This window comes from Natrix helvetica (assembly GCF_964273705.1).
Source record: "Natrix helvetica genome assembly, chromosome: 8".
In the NCBI taxonomy this organism is placed as follows: Eukaryota; Metazoa; Chordata; class Lepidosauria; order Squamata; family Natricidae; genus Natrix; species Natrix helvetica.
In genome coordinates, this window is record NC_138559.1 from 20760196 (window position 1) to 20777211 (window position 17016).

General features: G+C 45.3%; 2 protein-coding genes across 5 annotated transcripts in view; both read right to left on the bottom strand.

Annotated features, from left to right (window-relative positions):
- The window catches only part of ADAMTS8 (ADAM metallopeptidase with thrombospondin type 1 motif 8), a 489092-nt gene that overhangs the window by 171726 nt on the left and 300350 nt on the right, over positions 1 to 17016 (bottom strand). The window lies entirely within an intron of this gene.
- APLP2 (amyloid beta precursor like protein 2) overlaps positions 500 to 17016 on the bottom strand; it is a 57307-nt gene continuing 40790 nt past the window's right edge. For 3 of the 4 annotated variants that reach the window (XM_081960883.1, XM_081960881.1, XM_081960880.1), the window contains 8 exons: positions 16639 to 16767; positions 13387 to 13486; positions 12908 to 13081; positions 11715 to 11750; positions 6388 to 6470; positions 6072 to 6149; positions 3341 to 3496; positions 500 to 2129 (listed from right to left, as the gene is read on the bottom strand). In XM_081960883.1, the coding sequence (XP_081817009.1) occupies positions 2028 to 2129; positions 3341 to 3496; positions 6072 to 6149; positions 6388 to 6470; positions 11715 to 11750; positions 12908 to 13081; positions 13387 to 13486; positions 16639 to 16767 (858 nt within the window). In that variant the 3' untranslated portion in view covers positions 500 to 2027. The remainder of the gene's footprint in view (positions 2130 to 3340; positions 3497 to 6071; positions 6150 to 6387; positions 6471 to 11714; positions 11751 to 12907; positions 13082 to 13386; positions 13487 to 16638; positions 16768 to 17016) is intronic. The other variant, XM_081960882.1, reaches the window with a different exon arrangement.

Here is a 17016-nt window from a genome sequence, read left to right on the forward strand (position 1 = left end):
TGAGGCATGTTATTCACTAAATGTATGACTTTGCATTTGCTCACTTGAGTTTTTCAAGAACATAAGGATGTAAGAAGTGCCCTCCTGGATCAGCTCAAATAGTCTGTTCTCCCAATGGCCAATCAATTGCACAAAGAAGTCCACCAGTCACCCAGATCAGGGGTCTCCAACCTTTCGGACCTCAAGGACCACTAAATTCATAATTTTAAATCCAACAGACCACTAATATGATTTGCCTAATGACTAGCTGGGTAGATGTGGCTAGGCGGTCATGTGACTGGGTGGGCATGGCCAACTTGATGTTACTCATGTCGAGGGGTGCCTCGCCGGCCTCTACTTGCCCCTCCTCTCCCAACCACTCATCGTCTGCCAGCCCAGGCTCCTTAGGGCCCCAACAGGAAGCAGTTGTTGGAGCTAAACAGCTAATAAGAGAAAGAGTTGGCAAAACAGAACACGAGTGACCCTAAGGCACACAGGGATAGATACCGGAATCAGAAACTGGAAGTTAAAGGAGTTTATTGATGAGTTTCCAACTTTTTCAACATTCCCCACAGACCACACTAGGGAATTTTGCAGGTTAAGTATATCTGTGCATAGTGGGAAGAGAAATTATACCGGGGTGGGTTGGGTTGGGTTTGAAAGTTCAAAACAAAATGTACCAAAAAAAAAAGAGTGGGGGGGAAAAATTACAACACGGGTTTATCAGAATTTTTCTTAAAAAAAAACAAACGCTGTGAGGATTAACACCAACTGTACAGGCATTACAAAGACATGATGGTTAATGGAGCGATTCTTTTTGACACATCAGTGCCCGGCGATTCCTTCCCTCTTCCGTTTCTCAAACCGTGTTTCCATGTGGTGCATAACGCTGTGCACTAAGGCGAGCAAGGTTGTGGGTCCATTCTTCTTTTGCTTCTCCTTTTTTTTGAGGCAGGACAGTTGGCTCTCTTTAAATACACAAGCCTCAGCCTCAGCCAACTTCCTCAGGAAGACCCATCAGCCTTCCCAACCTCTAAATGATCATGGGTTACCCTGAATGGAGGAGGAAGGGGGGGGCACACATTAACAAGAAAGATTTGCTTACATTAGGCAAGGCTAAAAAGGAGAAGTTATGCTGGAAGGGAAGGGCTGAATCCGAACGTCAAAGCTTCCAACTCTACAGCAGGACTGGATTCCGAAAGCAAGGCGGGTGCGCCATCCTAATCTGCTCAGATCCTGAGCCAATAATCCCACTACAAAGATCCTAAAACGAGAGAGCAGTTTCCCGCCTCATTTTGGGGGGAAACCAAGCCACACAGCAGCAGAATTTGTACAGGTCACTGGCATCGAAGAATGTCTTTAAGTTTTCCATGATGTTTGTGAAGTTTGTTTTCTCCAAAATCCCAATGGGTGGAAAAGAAGTAAGGAGGGAGGGAGGGAGGGAGGGAGGGAGGGAGGGAGGGAGGGAGGGAGGGAGGAAGGAAGGAAGGAAGGAAGGAAGGAAGGAAGGAAGGAAGGAAGGAAGGAAGGAAGGAAGGAAGGAAGGAAGGAAGGAAGGAAGGAATCTTGCAACCCTGCAAGCCAAAATGACCGAAGAGCCACTAAATCATTTTTTTTTTATACAATGTGGTTGGGTACAAATACCCTGGAATATGCAGACAATCAGAAATAAAACAGTATTTCTCATGTATATTGAGAGCTTGTTATTAGACGATACAACAGCATTGGGATTTCTCATTAGATTAGGTTTCTTTTTTTAAAAAAGGAAAAAAATTACATCTCAAATATCTGCAATAGATCCATTTTCCCATTGTACGCTTTATATATATCATATATTGTTATATTATCATTTCCTCGCCCATTTAAAAGAATGGAAATTGAAATTCTACAGTAGTAATTTAAGTCTTAAATGACCCAGGGACTCTGAATGTAAGGTGAAGTCCTCTTCAAACGACAGTTGGTCAGTAGTTGATCCAAAACAATGGACTATTTTGGCCCTTTCTCCCCTAAACATCTGCTGGTCAGGGATGCAACCGTTTCAACACCCTTTAAATCTGCATCTGTTCCAGGTATTTGTACGTTGGGTTCTCGTAGCCGTGATTCTGCATCTTGTTCAGATGCCTTTCCTCTGGAGTTAACATTGGGTCAACCTTTATGGGGACAAGAAGAAGAAGAAGAAGATGCTATCGGTTAGCCAAGAGATTAGTTTGAGTAACGAAGAGTCTTTGCAATGGTATCAATACAAGAGAATTATTTGTTGCTCAGAGCTGTTAGAGTCCTTGATGCTCTCTGAGCTTGGCGATTATCTTGCCAACGTTTCATTACCCAACTAGTTAACGTCTTCAGAGCACTATTGTGTAATGAAACATCTGCAAGGAAAACCACCAAGAGTTTTATGTAACCGCAGATTAACTCACAAGAGCTTTAGCCTCCATAACCCAAAAGGAAGAAGAACCCTAATGCTGCTTTACCATCTTTTGCAAACGGATGCTACACAAATTAAAGAAATGACTCATAGCAGGAATTGATCACATTTCTAGACTGACTCCTGTTGCTCAGAGTTTCCAACAGGGTCCGTGTGCGTGAACCAAAATATTCTTGCAGAGCTGGCAGCAGAGTCAGACAGTGAGGGGGTTGGGGACGAGCATGGGCCAGTCCTGGAGGCTGGGGAAGGCTCTGATGAGGGCTCTGTGTCGGAGGCAGAGAGGGGGCCAAGGCCGTCTGACAGTTATCAGCTGCCTATAGACAGCAGTGAGGCAGAGGAACAGCTAGAGCCTGTTCCCAGTGTGTACATGTACAGAGTTGCCAGAAGAAAAGAACAACTCAGAAATCAGGGTCCACTTGAGAGTAAAGTCACAGGTGGACGGTGATTGACCCCCTCCCATAGGAAATAAAAGAGGAGCGGAAGGGGAGTGGGCTTTTGCAGGAAACAATTCATCCGTTCGATTGTTCATTCGTTTCATTCGTGTGAAGATCTCTCCGTGAATCTCAGAGACTCTGTGCCCAGTCTTTCCTTGCACAGCACCTCATTTGGCGAATATCGACATGGCAGCTTTCCAAGCTAGATAAGGTCTGTGGTCATAAATATTCCTTTGAAAGACTGTTTGCCAGGCCTTTGCTGAATGTGAAGGAGAGGAATTCACATTCGATTAATAAAAGGGTTTTTTGTCGGGACAAGGACTCTGCCTAGGTCAGAATAAGTCTTAGGGATTTCATGTTGAAAATTCATTTCCACGTCCCAGTTTGAAAAGAAGTGCCTTGAATCATATAATGCTCCATCAATGATTCTACTGGTTTTCTCCCCCAGCCTTGTTCTGTTCTACGTCCGGGTTCACAGAATGTGTCTCGAGGCCCCTCTCACCTCTACAATCCCATGGCTGATGGTTCCATACTGCCTCTTCCTCAGCATCACCAAGCTGATGACTATAACCGTAGCTATGGCAACTGCTATTACCAGAAGGCCGATGAGAGCGCTGCTGCTGAAGCTGAAGTCATCGCGCATAGAACGGTCAGTTTTCTGCATGAGAGAGAACATAACAAGGGAGAGGTTGAAGCATGGAAACCGACACGGGTAGACACGCGTGAGAAGCCCTGTTCCAGTACTGCAAGAAACGTGTGATATTCCTGCTCTGAGAGAATTGCATCACTCAACCCAGGTAGTCCTCAGCTGACGGCCACAACTGAGCCCAACATTTATGTTGCTAAGTGAGTTTTGCCCCATGTGACGACTTTTCTTGCCACATGGGTTAAGTGAAGCACTGCAGTTGAACAGATTGACGGAGGTGGAAGGGACCTTGTAGGTCATCTAGTCCAACCCCACTCCCTCCCCCCGCCCAAGCAGGAGATCCTACACCTGTGCGTGTAGGATCCTACGCGTATCAGAAGTGGCACACGACGCTCTCGCTGATGGCATGTGAGCCGTCTCCCCAGCTCAGCTGCGCCGCCCATGCTCTATGCTGGTCTTTGTGTCTCTGCCAAGTAGGTGCTTGCGTGGGGGACAAGGGCATGCAACAGGGCGCATGCGCAGAGCGGTGCCTGCATTGCATTTTGGGGATTTGGGCGTGTGTGCGCACTTTGGGCACTCGGTCAGCAAAAGATTAGCCATCACTGCCCTGCACTATTTCTGACAAATGGCAGTCCAATCTCTTCTTGAAAGCCTCCAGTGATGAAGCTCCCACAACTTCTGAAGGCAAATTCTGTTCCATGGATGGATTGTTCTCACTGTCAGAAAATGTCTCCTTATTTCCAGGTTGTTAGATTAGTAACACAGTTGTTCAGTGAATCTGTTCCCCCCACCCCCACTGATTTTGCCTGTCAGAAGGTCCCCCAGAAGGGACCACAGGACACTGCAACCATCATAAATATGAGCCAGTTGCCAAGCATCCCAAATTTTGCTTACGTGACCATGGGGATGCGGCAACGGTTGTAAGTGTGAAAAATGGTCACAAGTCCCTCTTTTTCAGTGCCGTTTGAGCGGTCACGAAATGAACTTAGAAGCAACTTAGAACCAAGGAGAAATTTCCTGACAGTGAGAACAATTAATCAGTGGAACAACTTGCCTCCGGAAGTTATGAATGCTCCAACACTGGAAGTTTTTAAGAAGAGCCTGGACAACACTTTGTCTGATGTGATGTAGGGTTTCCTGCCTGAGCAGGAGGTTGGACTAGAAGACCTCCAAGGTCCCTTCCAACTCTGTTATTCTATTCTATTCAACTGTTGTAAGTGCTTTACAACATCCAATATCCTTCTGGAGAAAAAGGGTGTCAACTCTCGAAACGACTCTAGCTGAAGCCGTATTTTTCTTGCTTCGTTTCTTAGTTGCCCTATTTTTTGGGGGGGGAGGGGGGCAGGGGGACTTATGGAATGTAGAATGTTTTCCTCCAACATGCCAGACAAAACAACCATTAAGTCTCCTGAGAACCAAGGCCAAATCAACATGTTGTCAACCCTGAAGTTGGCTAAACTTTTTTTTTCCTTTTTGTAATTTCCTAGGGAGGTTTCTCTTCTCGTTGCTTCAGGGCTCACACAGCCTGGAGCGAAAGAGACAGGGAGGGAGGGGGGGGGAATGTAGAGATAGCTGGAGCATTGTAGCCTAAATAAAATTCTTTCCCCTGAGAACCAAGGACATTCCCGCAGGTGTTCAGGAGGAGGAGACTGAGGTCATCTAGCAAGTGGACTGTATGCTGATTGGACCATGTGACTGGAGACTCGTGTGTGTGTGTGTGCATAAGTCAACAATTATAAATGCCTATAGAATGTTCAAATTATTAGACTTATTTTTTTAAAGACTGCTTTATTATTATTCTAGACAACTTAACAAAATGAAGAAGCTTTTTAAAATAAATGCTTGATCTGAAGAGGCCCCGTGCTATTGTATCTTCTTTTAAATAGCAGAGAATAACTATACTTCTAGAAAGCCACATCAATTTTAACAGCATCTGTACAAGTATAGTCTGAAATGTAACACTACAAACAGTGTATATTGTCTGTACTGTTTGTTGCAAGAAGGCAAATTGCTGAGAGGCAGGGGCAGATATTTTTCCCTTGTTTTCCTCCCCAAAATCTAGGTGTGTCTTATACTCTGAAATATACGGTAATTAAAGAATAGGTACTGTCCATGACAAAGGGTTTCACAAAGAGGTATATGCCATTCTTTCTAACACAGGGTGTCAAACTCAATTTCACTGAGGGCAGCATCCGGGAGTTGTGTTTGACCTGGGGGGCAGGGGCGTGGCCAGCTCAAAGTCACTCATCGCTCCGTTTTTGGCCGCGACAGCCTCCTGCAGCCCTCTGCCAGCGAAAATGGTGCACAGTTTTTTGTGGCAGAGCGCTGCAGCACCTGAAAACAGAGCCTGGGCGGGCTGCGCATGGCCTCCCCAAGCTCCGTTTTTGCTGGCAGAGGGTTGCAAGAGGCCAGAAGCAGAGCCCCTCCCGAGCTCCGTTTTCAATGCAGAGGCACCGCGAACTGTGTCCTTCACGGTTTTCAGGGCGGGCCAAATCTAAGCACCCCACGAACCTCTTCTGGCCCGCGGGCCTTGAGTTTGACACCCTGGCTCTAAGAGTAAATCTATATTGATGGCGATAAGACATACCGGAACGTCATCCCCCAATCCCCCAACTCGCTCAGGATTGAAAATCAATTCCTTCACATCGAGCGTCTCATCAATCACCTGAAAAGAATCACAAGAGAGAGAATTTTACAAGGCGCTAAACGGCAGGAGTCATAATGCTGTGCATTTGTGCGGAGTTCCACCAGAGATTGCTACATCTGCTAGTTATCTTCAAGGGAACAATCGGACACCCGCCTGACAATTTCATGCGTTTAGCAAAATCCCCCCAAAAAGCTGAGAAAGCTTAGTGTTGCAGGCACAGGTTTTCTCGTGCAAATTTCCGTGCAAAGGGGCCTACCACGTTCTCATCCAGCTTGCTCTTGCTGTTGATCACTTTCTCTTCTGCTCCGATCAGCCCGTCCAGATCCACCAGGCCAGACCCTGCACGGAAAGAAATTAGGCATGACATAAATAAATGAACACGAGATCCAGCCGCAGCAAAAAAAAACCATTTTTGTCTATGCACATGAAGGAAGTTTCGTTTTCTTAATGCGCATGTCACAGGGATGCCAAATGTTAGACTAGAGCAGGGGTCGGCAACCTTAAACGCTCAAAGAGCCACAAAGGTCCTAAACGGACCCCGCTCCCATTCAATTCTGGAACTGACCAGTTCCCCACCATAGAGACTCCTAGCACGGCATCCTTTTTCCTCCGCTGGCCGGAAGTCCGGTTTCCCCACCATAGTGTCTCCTCCTAGCGTGGCATCCTTCTTCCTCTACCTGTCCTAACCAAAAGCCCTATCAATTGCGGGGCCGACCGGCGACAGGGAGTGGCAGCAGAGGGATGAACGAGCCACGGGTTGCTGACCCCTGGACTAGAGAAACGGAATGGACGATGGTGAGGGGATTGCTGACCAGATTACATGATGAAAATGGAGGCTGCCTCAGAAGGTTTAAGGATATGTGTCGCTTCTTACTAACTAGCCACAACAGTCCAAACTGATCGTTCTGTGGAAGTTGTACTTTCTCCTCTATGTATAACTCGTTGATGGAACCAAGACGCAGATAGTCCTCGCTTTATGACCTTACAATGGTACAACCAGTTCCTTAGCAACTGTTTGAAGTTACAAAGGATCCCTCAAAAGGTATTTACCATATTTTTCGGAGTATAAGACGCACCTTTTTCCCTCAAGAGAGGCTGAAAATCTGGGTGCGTCTTATACACTGAATACAGCATTTTTGCCTCCTGAAGCCCCACCCTTCACCAAAATGGCCATGCAGAGCCTTTAGGAGGCTTTCTGAGTGTTCCTGGGGGCTGGAGGCAGAAATGAGTGAAAGACGGACTGTTTTTTGCTCATTTTGGGGGGCATCCCCCAGGAGCACTCTGCAAGCCCCATAAAGGCTATTCATGCCTTTTGGGGGGGAAATAATGGGCCCGTTTTCGTGAAAAAACATGTTCTGGCACCCATGAAGACCAGCTGGCCGGCGCGCATGTGCATGCCGGAAACCAGAAGAGCAGCTCGCGATGGGGCGTGTGCCCAGAGAGGGCTCTGCGTGCCACCTCTGGCATGGGTGCCATAGGTTTGCCATCACAGGTTTAGTGCCTGCTTGGATTTTGATAAGGACCAACGGAATTCCAGAGAAGTTGGACTTAGTTCACTTGTGGCTATGTAGGGATTCTAAGCTGGTCCCTCTTTTGACTCCACCCCCAGGTTCTGCCACTCCTCCTCCTACAGTGATCCACTTAACGACAGCAACAACTTAATTCCTGGCTCAACTGAGGTCTCAACTCAAGGACTACCTGCCCAATCCTCTGGTGTTGCCCCTTTGCTGTATTCACGGCAGTACCAGCCCTTTAGGCACCCTGCCATATCAGCCTATCTGAAGAACAAGCCTGGAAGTCATTCTAAAAATGCTGCTTGTTGGATAAGTTTTAATTTTGTTTCTCTCGGATGCCTGAATACAACCCTGAATTGGTTTCATAGGAGAAGAGAATGACGTTCCAGATATCAGTCAAGTAAGTACCACTGAAACTTTATATTTGTCCAAAAAAGCTTGGCAGCACTTTTTCGTGCAGCTGTTGATAAAAATAGGATTGCCGACATGATTGCAAACGTCGGATGACAGATATGATGGAGGAGGAGGAGGAGGAGGAGGAGGAGGAGGAGGAGGAGGAGGAGGAGGAGGAGGAGGAGGAGGAGGAGGAGGAAGAAGAAGAAAAGAAGAAGCTACTTTATATGTGGTTATGGAGGAACCAAACCTCCACAATTAATTCAAGATTAATAGCAGAAGTAGTTGGTGTTATCTTCAAACCATCCCAGATTTTCACAGTCCTGAATATCAAAGTCTTGCTCCATCTAATGCGGAGTCTTTGTATATGTACATAGGTATGTACATTTGTGTGTGTGTGTGTGTGTGTGTGTGTGTTTCTTTCTCCAGGCAGTTTCAGGAGTCAACACAGATCGAAGGAATCAATCAATCAGTATCTTTTAGACATAACACTGTCTTTGGAAGCATCTCCCCTCCCCCATCCTTTTTAATTATTTTAAAGAGCCAAAGCAGACTCAAGGACATCTGCTTCTACTGCTTATCCCTTTAAAATCTCTCTGAAGTCTTTAAAAACACTTCTTCGGATTCCAAACATATTCGGAATTGCCCAGCTTGCTTTCCAAGGTTGCCATAAACCACATTCCCCCACCCCACCCCACCTCCAAAGTCAAACGATTCCCAGCTTCCAAAAAAAGAAAATACCTCCTAGGCCATCAACCAACAATCAATCCTCAGCATTCAGCTTTATGCTTTATCTGCTCGTTGCAAAGACTCTAAATGGGTACCATTAAACCAGCTTACCAGCCTTAATTGGGCTGGTGCTCAGAGGGAAAGCTCTTAGAAAAACCAGGCAGGCCAAGAAAGAAACAGCAGAAAGCTATAAAGAAATCAGAAGTGGGGGGAAAGAAAAGGAAGAAATAGCTCCACCGTTTTAGCTAAAGCAAACTAGGAAAAATCCTTGCTATTTACCAGCCAATGGGATGGAATTGCTTCCAGTTTTTACAAGACATAAATGATTTCAGAGGAAAAGAACACTGCATTTGTCTCAATAATTTGGTATTTCCTAATTAATCCCGAAGCAAATACCCTGTTTCCCTGAAAATAAGATCTCCTTCGATAATAAGCCCAATCGGGCTTTTGAGCGCATGCACTAAAATAAGCCCTCCCAAAAAAAATAAGCCCTCCCCAAAAATATTGCCACACAACAGCAGCCATGAAGTGACCACGCTCACCGCCTCCTGCACCTGAAAAATAATAATTACCTCCCCAAAAATAAGGCCAAGTGCTCATTTCAGGAGTCAAAAGAAAGTAAGACCCTATCTTATTTTTGAGGAAACACGGTAATGAGCCGTTGTTTTTTAATCTTGTAGATTTCCCAGGGCTGCCCTGGGTTCCACAATTTTGACATCCGTGGTTCTTAGAATCGAGGCGACTATAACAACTATACTTGGCAGATTCTCTATGAAAGTCAACTCAGTAATTTCCTATTAGATTCAAGATTCAACTTCTCCCCTAGGTATGTTGTTGTACTTTTTGTTATGAAAACATCCACCTGACGGGATATTCCAACAGAATCGAGTAAAATCGAGAACAAGAAGAAGTAAGGAAACATGGCCGCTTGCAGCACCATCAAGAATCGGAGGCTGCACATCGGCATTTTCGTGCCTATCGCGTTCACTATTGTGAACCTTGTGCGAGTATTAATTGTACTAACTATAATTCAGGGACCACTAATACGATCTGCCTAATAACTGGGTGAGCGTGGCTAGGTGGTCATGTGGCTGGATGGGTATGGCCAACTTGATGTCACTCACGTTGAGCCCTTGCCAGTCTCTACTCGCCACTCCTCGCTTGCCCGCCAGGGCTCCTTAGGGCTTCAACAAGAAGCAGTTGTTGGAGCTAGAGAGTTGGCAAAACAGCTGGCTCAGTTCAAATTGGATCTGACCGAGAAGGAGGCTCAGCAGAAGCACTGAGGACTAGGAGCATAGGCTTTCCAAGCAGAGGGAAGACCTGTGAGAATGGAAGGCGGGTACCGGCGCCTGGAGGCTCAGCAGACTGAGATGATCAACCAGTTCCAGGCCATAATGCCGTCCCACTGGAACAAGGCCCCAGCTCTTTGCCACCGGCGGCGCTTCCCTCCAGCCTTTGCCCAGAGCCCTGCACCAGGAGGCCGAAGCAGACCCCAAGTCGGAATTTCTGCCCCCTCTGACCCACACAAAAAGACCCCGAAGGGGGAGACTCCCCGCAACAACACAAACGTTCATTGCACAGATCCAGCCCAGGGCCATAGTTTTAGGACCCCTGATTTAGTGCAAAATAAAAAATGCAAATAATTTTTCTGAGGACCACCAAAATTTTCTCGCAGACCACCAGTTAGTGACCACTGCTATAATTCATTCACTATTTGGGAATTACAGGAGCTACAAAACAATAGAATGGGGAAGCCTAACACACATCTAATTCCAGAGATCCCTCCATAGGCTGTGTTGTTGTTTTTTAAATGTACAGTATAAATATTTTGACAAATAACAGTGAAGAGCTTTTTAATAGTAGAATATTAATCATGTTCTCCCACAGGTTGAAAATCTTACTCCATGAAGTCCAGCCCCTTCTTTCAATGACATCTAATGCTTTTTTAAAAATGCTTTTTATTAAATTTCCAAAAGAGGAAAAGTAGACAAACGAAGGAAAAAGAAGGTAGAAAAGAAGCCAAAAGTAAAATAGAAGTGCAAAGGGAAAAAAGGAAAGATAAAAGTGCAAAGAAGAAGAAAAAAGCAAAGAAAAATATTTAAAAGAATGGCTTCTGATTCTCTTTTGCTAGAGAGAATATCTGGGATATAGATGAAAAAATACATCCAATCCTTATTCTAAAATTGATAAGAATCTACATTACTTCTACAATCCCATATAACAATGTCTAAAGCAGGGGTGTCCAAACTTGGCAACTTTAAGACTTGTGGACTTCAACTCCCAGAATTCCCCAGCCAGCAGAGCTCTGCTGGCTGGGGAATTCTGGGAGTTGAAGTCCACAAGTCTTAAAGTTGCCAAGTTTGGACACCCCTGGTCTAATGCTTCTCACACCTTTGCCCATATCCATTCCAAGTTAGTTTATATAGATTTACATAATTCTAACAGCTTACAGATTTTTTTCCCCTCTTCAGGAGGAGTTCTAAATATCAACCCTGTTTAAATTCTCCTTATAAACGCCATTCTAACAAAGTTTACCCCATGGCAAAGAAGAGAGGAAAAATGCTGCTGTAATAAAAGCAGCATTTTAATCTTGAAACTGCACATATCCGCTCCAAGCCAATCCAACCGGCATTTATCACCTGATCCCAAATAGCTGCTTCAAAACTTCAGAAGGCTCTAATCACTATTTAATTACTTATATATCAATCAGCCTAATGACATTTATCGTGGTCGTATGATCACTAAATAGTTCAGGGGGCACCAAATTGACTTCTACGGCATCAAGGACAGCAGCTAATGCAACCTTGGGTATAGAAGCAGGAGGGAGGGAGGGAGGGAAGTGAAGCTGAAGTTATGAAATACAAAATTAAAAGGGATTAAAATCCACTCAAAAGGGGGAAGGGTATGATAGAGAGCGCATTTAAAAGGGATCAAGGAGGGAACCAACCTTTTTTCACTGGATGGTACAATTCCGGCTGAGAATCTATAGCAGGAGGGAAAAACAAGAACAACAAAAAAAAAAGAAATAGCAGAGAGAAAGGAGATTAGGAGGGGGGAAAAGAAAAAAAAAGGCTCGTGTGCGGTTTCTGATTTAGATTCTGGAGAACATTTACATCAGAGATTAAATTCAGGTTCGGACTTCTTTTCTGCCATCCCAATTTATGAACCCCAGGAAACTAGGAAAATATATTTATAACTAGCTGGATACCTGTACTTCACGATAAGATTATGTGATCGGGCTATGCAGGAGAAATTTGGTTTACAATCCATTGGTTCAGTGGTGGTCAGTGATTGAAACAGGTAAGGAATATCGCTCCCACTGCCTTGAGTCCGGAAGCAGTGGAAGGCGTAGATATTTTGGTGAGGTACTAACTTTTACTACTGTAAGGAGCCCCAGACCGCTCCTGAGTGAAGGAGTGGAACCTCTGCCAGTTTGAACTGAGGTAACAGAATGTGAGGCAACTGGCAGTTGGAATAGAGTTCTTTTCAAATGGGGAGGGAGAGTAGAATTCCTTAGCATCAGAGCGTGTTAATTACTTTATAAGAAATACTGATGATCTAATGGTCATTTTGAAAAATACTTTAACAAGCACCTAGAAGCCAAGAGGAACATACGTGTCAAATTTCAAGTTTGTAGGCTTTACTGTTCTGGAGATTTTGCGATGAGTGGCATTTGCCTTTTACATATATAAACTCGCAGCACACAGGCGTTAAACTCACAATGTCACGTCGTCACATGACGTAGCTCGACTTTCCCTTTCGCTTAACTGGGGGTGGGCGTGGCCAGCGTGTAACACATCCAGGCCGCAGGCTGCGAGTTTGACACCCCTGTCATAACATAATCAGCAGACGAAACTGAATTCTCACCATGAGTTTTAGGGTGCGAAGATGGGAAGGCCAGCTACACATAGTCCAAAATGGATCATTACGAGAATAGGCGACTTGCATGAATCAAGCCAGAATGCTAAAGTTGAAAACATCTCAATCACCAAGTGGTCCTTCATCAGAATTTACTCTGAAAAGCTCTGGCAAAAAAAGGGCTTGTCCAGAGCAAATCTGAGACACCAGGTTTATTCTATTTAAGTAGCTTGGCTCCGATGGGTTCAGGCCAGTTACAGGCCAGCTATAGTTTTGACGTACCTTCACTTTTGGAAGAAGCTGGGAAAGTTTTCACCTGGAATGGACGGAAAGGTTTATCATCAAAGAGCGGCGACTCTTCGCTTTCTTCAGAGCTCACGTGGACATCCACCGGGGATTCAGAAATGGAAGAAGTAAACTGGTCCATATCAGTTCGCTGTTCTTGAAGGAGCTCATCTATCAGAGACAAATCAAGGGGGAAATCTTGGTAGTGCCGGGTAACCACAGTCATGGGGTTGGAAGGAACTTTTGAGGTATAATCAAAACCTTCTGTACAGGACAGGAATCACCATAGCGACACAGGATAACTTAGTTTTAAATTTAGAAGCTGTCTGCCTTCAGATGTCTCCAGATGGGCTTCAATTAAGAAGCTTTCAAGAAATTTAAATAAGATTTAAAATAAAATCTCCAGTAATGGAGTACCCGCAGCTCCAGGAAACAAAACCCCAATCAAGAAGCCAAGGAGGGTCAAAAATACTCACCAATCTCACTCTGGATTTCTTCAGCCACGTATGGTACTTTGTACAGCAGGGACAAACTTTGATTCATCCTCTCCTCTATTACACGGAGATGTGTCATCACCTTTCAACAGAGGGCAAAGTTCAAATAATGTGTGCATCTGTACTACTTAGATTAAAACAATATACCAAGTGTGTTAAGGCCCCATTTATAGGCTGCATTAACATCTATGGCCACGGGTTTACTTGGCAATGGCATAGACATATTCTGTAAGGTTTTAATTCTTTTATGGTTTAATGTTTTTATGATGTTCCTCACCCAAAGTCATTGACTGAGATGGGCAGCCATAGAAATTCAATCAATCAATCCTCATGGTTTTAGTGTTTTAGAACCCACGTTATAAATTATGTTTACATAAAAGCATAATTCTCCCATAGACAATTCTATCATACAGTTTTTATTTTGTTAATCTGAATCATGCTAAAATCCAGGGTCAATTTTTAAGCCAACAAAGGTAACAGATTCAACTTGATTTGTTGCAGTGGGACTCCAGTTTAGTATGTGTGCTTATTGTTTTATCAGCTCTGGAGGTACTGTATTCTAATTTTCATTATTTGATTGTTATCCACCATAAGGTAGACAATGTCTCTGTGTCAGTGGTGGGACTCACTTACCTTCCCTACCGGTTTGCAAATGTGAGCGTGCGCACCCCCTCGCTTCGCTCACACAACCTTCTGCGCATGCGCAGGACGTCGTGCATTGTGTCGGGACAGATGGGCGGATCCTCCCGCAGCCGCCACTTCCGGTTCACTCGAACCGGAGAGAACCGGCTGAATACCACTGGTCTGTGTATATACTGTATGTGTGTGGGCAAAGACAATGAAGTGTAGTAGACACATTGCTGAGATTAGCAGTTTTCTGCTTAAAACAACTTCCCTTTTTTAAAGAATTGAAGCTATCTAGAGGTAGCAATGATACACAGGTTTATATATTTGCCCAGCTGAGATCTGGGCTTTAAGAACAGATATCTTCCAGGCTATGCGATAATTATTATTTCAAAGAAGAGTAAAAACAAACATTCTAAAAATATGCTTTTGTCTGCAACCATTGATCTGGGGACTGTGCTCAAGCTTTGATTACACAGGGAGTAACGTTTAACTTCACCACATAATAGAAGGACACAAAAGCAGAGTGGTGTTTTCAAGGGACGTTCAGGCCACAGGGAGTAACAGCCTATGAAAGAAAGAAACTTTGCCATTTTTTTCCCCCCCGGAGAGATTTGCTGGCATGAAAACCTCAGGTGTGGTTTCCTGACCACACAAGCCAGATTCCTGTTTTCTCCTGAGGCACATAGCTCAAGGCCTTCCTATCTTAAAATGTATTATCATTCTACATCTGGCCAGCAGAAGCAGCCTCAGGTTGCTGACAACCGATCCTTAGAGTGCGAAGGACAGGATGACTGAAATATAAATCCTTCCATTGCCCGACAGTTAAGTTAGAACTGAAGAAGCGTCTTGGGTAAGAATGTTTTCAAAAGGGGGAAAAAACACCCAAATAAGTCCAGTCGCCTTTTGGAAAAAGCACCTTTGGGATAACTGACCTGGATGGTTGAGAAACTCCACAGACATCTCCAGTAATAGCAATAACACTTTTACAGTCCTCTCTAAGTGGTTTACAGAGTTAGCCTACTTCCCCCAACAATCTGGGTCCTTATTTTAACCACCTTGGAAGGACGGAAGGCTGAGTCAAACCTTGAGCCTGGCGAGACTCGAACTGCCAAATTGCAGGCAGCCGGCAGGCAGCAGAAGTAGCCTGCAGTCCTGCACTCTTAACCCCTGCACCACCGCAGCTCCTAATAACTCCCTTTCTCCATTCCCAACCATTTCAACACTTTCAGTCAGGCCAGAGGGAGTAACAGCCTATTAAAGAAAGAAGTGCTGGCATTTTTTTTCCAGAGAGATTTGCTGGGACGTAGAGACCTTAGGTGTGGTTTCCTGATCACACAAAGGACATTCCTGAGCCACATAGCTCAGCCTTCCTATCTTAAATTTATTATCACTCCACATCTGGCCAGCAGATGGTGCTACACATTCACAGAATATATAGCTGGGATGACTAGTGGTTACTCCAGCTCAGCCCCACTGCTGGCCAGCTAATTTTGGGGTCTCTGCTGCACATGCCGGGGGGGGGAGGCAGCATGTGAAAGATGTGTGGGCATACATGAGGGACAGGGGAGGCGTGCACACACATGTGTGGGAGCAGATGGGAGCACTGGGGGGGTGCATTTCCCCCCCACCCCAGCGGCCCATTTTTGATCCCAGGAATCTTCAGGGAGGTCTTCTAGGCTCAAAATGGGGCACGGGGGGTGGGGTGGGGGGTGTTGCGCACGTATGCGCAGGGGGAAAGGAGGTTGTCGTACGCGCACTGCATTATGGGTGTAGGAACATGTGCGCCTGCTGTCGCATGGGTGCAGCTGCTTTCAGCATGTGACGACAAAAAGGTTAGCCATAACTGATGTATAGACTTCATGGTAGTGGGGGTGATAGCAGTATAGGTAACCAATCATTTAGTGACAGTACTGAAATAAGCAGATCCTAAAGCTTATGACCATCGCTTAACGACCGCATGTTTCACTTAACAACTGTAGCAATCCAATTAACGGCAAAAAGAAAAAGTTGTACAGTTGGGCATGACTCACTTAGCGGCCGTCTTGCGAGAGGCCAAGAGTGCAGATTTGCGGCCCATCCGAATTCTTAACAGTTCCTTATAACATCTTAGCTGCTTTAAAATGTGCACGTTGAAGAGGTTAAAAAAAGGAAGTGCAATATGGGTGCTCTGGAAGGGTTGCCCCTTCCCCAGAGAGCAAATATTCCGAGGTGGTTCAAGAGGTTGCCTGAATTTTATTTTAATTTCTTTACAAACCTTTAATCCCTTTTATCGGGGTGGAGGGCAGGCAGAATGAAAATCAGAGTTTACTGGCTGGATGCCCTTCCTGACACCTATGCCTGGGTTCAAAGCAGATATTTTTCTCTTTGCGCCCTGATAAGGGAAACATCTGCCACTGCCTAGGATTGAACTCTCAACCCTCCAAGTGTGAGGAGACTGTCACCAACTCTAGGCCGCCTCACTGCTCTGAAAGATGGTATCTGAAAGGTTTCAAATATTTTACTTCGCTCACCCAAAACGACCTGGGGCAAGCAGAGCGAACCTAGGCAGGGGCTTCTAATGTGAAAAGAAGCTGGTTGAAATGCGTCAGAGGAATTTTTTTTTCATACCTGTGATTTCATCTGAGCGGCCTTTTCCGGGTCCACAGCCAAAACATGCTGGTAGTGGTGGATTGTGTGGAGGCGGTCTTTGTTCTCAGCACGGATGTACCGTTTCAAGGCTTGGAGGATACGGTGGGGCTGCAAAGAAGCAAAATCAGATGGGTGAGCTGGATCATTTCCCACCCACCTCCTCCTTGGGAGACGGGGGATCATTCCGCCCTCTGTCAGCCCTGGAACGATTTTGGAAACCTTCGGGGCTGCCGTGGGAATGTAAAGGGAGGTGGGGAGAGGGCAGAGATAACTGGGGGAATTGTAGCCAAAATAACATTCTTTCTCCTGGGAGCCAAGGACGTCCCTACCAGCAAGTGGCGTATTAACCCTTAAGCA